General features: G+C 38.4%; 1 protein-coding gene across 2 annotated transcripts in view; it reads right to left on the bottom strand.

Annotated features, from left to right (window-relative positions):
• Window positions 1-3968, bottom strand: part of LOC107653473 (choline transporter-like protein 2) — a 23262-nt gene extending 19294 nt beyond the window's left edge. Inside the window, exon 1 of one of the 2 annotated variants that reach the window (XM_016440192.1) lies at window positions 3874-3968. In XM_016440192.1, the coding sequence (XP_016295678.1) occupies window positions 3874-3901 (28 nt within the window). In that variant the 5' untranslated portion in view covers window positions 3902-3968. The remainder of the gene's footprint in view (window positions 1-3873) is intronic. The other variant, XM_016440194.1, reaches the window with a different exon arrangement.
• Between the last annotated feature and the right edge of the window lie 1145 nt (window positions 3969-5113).

The raw sequence follows: 5113 nt of genomic DNA, 5'->3' as shown, positions 1-5113 counted from the left end.
AATCGCAATTACAATTTCAAGGGAATAATCGACAATTATGATTTTTGTCATAATCGTGCAGCCCTAGAACAGATATAAGATCTTCTCTTGCAGGTCACACACAGCCTGATGTCTGTGTAGGTTTATCAATGTGAAATCAAAGTGTGAGAATCTGAACTTTCCGTTGATTTCACAATATATATAGACCTGTTCATACATAGCGGCATTTTAATGGTTTTAGTTAACTATAACAACCCTGGTACAAAGCATTTTCACTTTGAGCACATAAATATACAATTGAGGTCAAAAGTTTACATACATCTTAAAGAATCTGCAAAATATTAGCTAATTATTTTACCAAAATAAGAGGGATCATACAAAATGCATGTTATTTTTTATTTAGTACTCACCTGAATAAGATATTTCACATAAAAGATACATATATTTACATATAGTCCACAAGAGAAAATAATAGTTGAATTTATAAAAATAACCCCGTTCAAAAGTTTACATAATGTTTGATACTTAATACTGTGTTGTTACCTGGATGATCCACAGCTTTTTTTTTTGTATGTTTTGTGATAGTTGTTCATGAGTCCCTTGTTTGTCCTGAACAGTTAAACTGCCCGCTGTTCGGAAAATCCTTCAGATCCCACAAATTCTTTGGTTTTTCAGCATTTTTGTGTATTTGAACCCTTTCCAACAATGACTGATTTTAAGATCCATCTTTTCACACTAAAGAAAAACGATGCATTAAGTGCCTACGATGCCTAAATATCATATATTTTTTCATTTAGTAATGCCCTTCAGAAACTACAGAAGATACTTACATGTTTCCCAGAAGACAAAATAAGTTAAATTTACCCTGATCTTCAAATTCAGAAAGTTTTGACCTGAAACACTTGACCTGAATGGCTCTCCTACTCTGAGTCTGATGGTTAAAACTAAGTCAACTGTGCGTTATCAAATTAGATTTTTGATAAAGCAAAGTGGGTAAATAATTTTTATTCATTATTATGGCTTCATAAAGAATTCAAACCATCAATGATGAGAAGTGCATAATTTTTTATTAAAACTGCATAACAAATGTAAATTTTTCCATAGAAACTGCACCCCGCCCCACTTTGGATACTCAGACCACATCTCTTTGTTCATGTACCCGTCCATCATTAAAGACCCCACCCACCCCCAACACGCTCCTACCCTCAGGACGGAGGTACAGGAGTGTAAATTGCAGGACTTCCAGATTAAGGAACTCCTTCTTCCCCTCAGCTATTAGACTCTTAAACAGGTAGCTAGCTAGTGGACTTATCTCAGAGAACAGTCGGTCCAAATTGTTTCATCTCATTTGAACATTTGTAATGTTATTGCTGTTATTACTACCATTGTATATTTGTTAATATTACTCATGTAGCCTCATCTCAATTTGCACATCTGTTACTGTTACTGCTGCTACTGTTATCATGTAGTTGCACTCAATTTGCACATGTTACTGCACTATTGTTTTTTGCACATAAGTTAATACTGTACATTCGCATATATAGATACCATATACATAGTCTATATTTCTATTTTCACATTCTATATTTCTACTCTATATTCGTATATATAGATACACAGTCTATATTTCTATTTTTTTCATAGTCTATATTCCTACTACTGCAGCATAGTTTTTATTATTATGTTTCTTACATTGTGTATGAATGTGTGTATAGTTTGTGTATGTGTGTGTATAGTTTTGCACTGTCTTGGCATTCATTGTGGACAGCAAAGTAAGAATTTAATTGCTCAGGGAAACTTGTTTTCCTCACTGGGCATATGACAATAAACGCTTTGAATCCTTGAATGACTCTGATAAGGATTAAAACATACAGAGAAACAATGTCCAAACAACCCATAACGTCCAAAAAGTTGCCCTTAAAATATGTACTGAACAGAAAAGATCAAAGGAAGAAATCAAATCAATAGCACTTCCATTTTCTCTTAATGACTAATGGAATGAAAGCTACTGTCAGCAGTCCATTTCCTAGACTGAATGTGATAAGATGACAACTAATTGTTACTGTACATGGAACTTACACATTTCAAAAGTCATGGTACAATTATGATATATCAGAAGCGGCATGGCAAATTCCTGTCGTCTGGTTTTTGAGGAAATAAACCACAATGTGCTCTGATAAATTCAGGAATTTCACAAAAGTTTTCAGTAAACCACTGCAAGTAATCATACATATAACTTGTTAACTACAACATGCAAGACAATTACGTACAGCCCTACAGCATAAGACATGAAGGCTGTACTACTCAGTGCTCATTTATATTTTATTAGCACCTGGCAAAAAAATTTGTACTGTCTGTACTCTATTAATCTAATAAAAATGCATAAAAAAGTACTCAACTGGTTTCATTCATAAGGAATTGCTATAAAAGAAAACCTACACCAGCACAGAGACTCATATCAAAGCATGTGCATGCCTTAAAAATAAATTTAGCTTGTATTTGCATTTATTACTACACTTAAAATGAGTCCACTACACAATTCTCATTGCAATTAGGCAATATAACAAGATTCCAGTGACGAACATTGCTTGAACGTTGCACTTCCCTAATTTGAAACAGCTGCAGTCAAACTCAGGCCCTCAATGGCAGAAATAGCACATAAGTACAGCTCAGAAAAAAACATACAAGTTTAAAATTAAGAGGTTAAGGCCTTATTTTACATCTTTAAAAACCACCATCCTATATTGCACCCTTTAATTACATCCACTCCAACTCGTGAGAGCAGCCTCCCCTCGATGACTTGGGTTACCAGCTATACTTATGAGGAGATATGCAAAGTAAAAGCAGGGCTGATTGTTAAAAAAAAGCAACAATGCATAAGCAATAATGTCCTTGTTAAAGCAACGTTGGTTTCAGACTAAAATCCAGGACAGAACCCATATGCAAACTATTAGAAAAGCCACAATCGAGCCTTTCAGTCTCCATGTTGTGTCCAAGGAGTTGTATTCATACACAAAAAAGCCGAGTAACGTCGATTCTTTTGACATTATTGCAACTATATGAGAAATCTACAGTATAAACAAACCTGCACACTATTAGTATAAATGAACACATTGATATTTCAGCCATAACATACTGTGATGGAAAGCCTCATGCCCAGCATTTATTTGCCAAACACCAAATTTACAGTAACTAGAAACGAGTTAGCTACTTAAATTATGGTCAAAACTCACAATGATTACCACAATGTTCAGCCTTGTATGTTTGTTTAGGTGTAAGGAAATCACATGACACGATGTTCCTTTTAAAGAAATGCACTGACAAAGCAAATAACGGGAATTTTAGGCGTTGCCTTACTAACAAAACACCTTAGACGTAACACCACAGGCTTTCACTTTAGAGCCCAAAACACCTTCCTTAGCTGATCTGGGTTATGTTATTAACTCAAACCACAAACTTTAACAACAAACACCAGCAAATGTAAACCAGGAATAAACCAGCATTTATTTTCCAACCACCAAATTTACAGTAAGCGATCGGCTGCTAAATTAAAATCACAATGTTTACAGAGTGTTCAGACTTTATGTTTGTTTAGGACTAAGAAACTGCAAAATATGAACTGACAAAGCTAATAACGGGGCTTTTAGGCGTTGCCTTACTAACAAAACACCAACAATATAACACCACACCACAGTCTTTCACTTTAACACGGCGTGTGCCGCCAAAAACATCTTCCTTAGCTGATATCTGGGTGTTTATTTAGCGACGGCGAAGTAATTAAAACCAATTTCAGTTTCTGTTTGGAAGTGTAAATATGAAAGGGCTCTCTTAAAAACCTCAAACCAAAAACTTTAACAACAAACACCAGCAAATGTAAACCAGGAATAAACTTACCGTATTTTGGCTTCTCTTCCATATCCATTTCAGCTTAGCGTGCTGCAGACTGAGCACACTTCTGAATACATAAGCATGACGAAACAGGGAGTGCTTTGATTGGCAGTTCTTTTAACCAATCACTGGGCATTCTCGTCTCTGGCAAGGGGACCAGTAGAATGCTGTTCTGTATCCTACTTGTAACTATTCAAAAAAATTAAACAAAGGAAAGAAACCGTTATAGAATTCCAAAACAGCATTAAGAAGTCTGATCATGACGAATCGGTTCGATCAAAACTCACTCTTGTGATTTTACAAACGCTTTGAGAATCGATTCGAACAAATCAATACAAAGGAAAAGATCCGGTTTATTTATTTATTTATTTATTTAGTAAGAAACCGTTATAGAATTCCAAAACAGCATTAAGAAGTCTGATCATGACGAATCGGTTCGATCAAAACTCACTCTTGTGATTTTACAGACGCTTTGAGAATCGATTCGAACAAATCAATACAAAGGAAAAGATCCGGTTTATTTATTTATTTATTTAGATCCGCGACCGCTTCCACTGGCCAGGCTTGGAGGCCGAAGTGAAGCGGTTCTGCCAAGCCTGCCCGACCTGCCAAGTGACCTGCCTCCCCCCAGTCTGCTGATACCGCTGCCCATCATCGAGGTGACCTTCGAGCGCATTGGGATGGACCTTGTGGGGTCGTTGCCTAAGTCTGTCCGGGGACATGAACACATCCTGGTGATCGTCGATTATGCCTCCCGGTACCCTGAGGTAGTGCCCCTCCGGAAAGCCACCGCCAAAGCCATTGCCAAGGAACTCTTCCTGCTCTCCAGACGAGTCGGCATCCCAGCGGAGATCCTGACCGATCAGGGTACCCCCTTCATGTCCCGGCTAATGGCTGACCTATGCCGGCTGCTGCGGGTGAAGCAGTTGAGGACCACGGTCTACCATCCCCAGACCGACGGACTGGTCGAACGCTTCAATCAAACGCTCAAGCAGATGTTGAGACGGGTGGTCGCGGAGGATAAACATGACTGGGACCTGATGCTCCCCTATGTCCTTTTCGGGATCCGCGAAGTCCCGCAGGCCTCAACTGGCTTCACCCCCTTCGAGCTCCTCTTTGGCCGGCAACCCCGCGGCCTCCTGGATGTGGCGAAGGAAGCCTGGGAGCAGCAGCCGGCAGCCCATCGCTCTGTCATCGAGCATGTACAACAGATGAGGGAAAGGATCGACCGGGTCATGCCATTAGT

Source organism: Sinocyclocheilus anshuiensis, unplaced genomic scaffold, assembly GCF_001515605.1.
Source record: "Sinocyclocheilus anshuiensis isolate Anshui unplaced genomic scaffold, SAMN03320099.WGS_v1.1 scaffold383, whole genome shotgun sequence".
Taxonomy (NCBI): domain Eukaryota; kingdom Metazoa; phylum Chordata; class Actinopteri; order Cypriniformes; family Cyprinidae; genus Sinocyclocheilus; species Sinocyclocheilus anshuiensis.
Note: the sequence above shows the minus strand (reverse complement) of the source record. Positions and strands in the feature narration are given on the sequence as shown.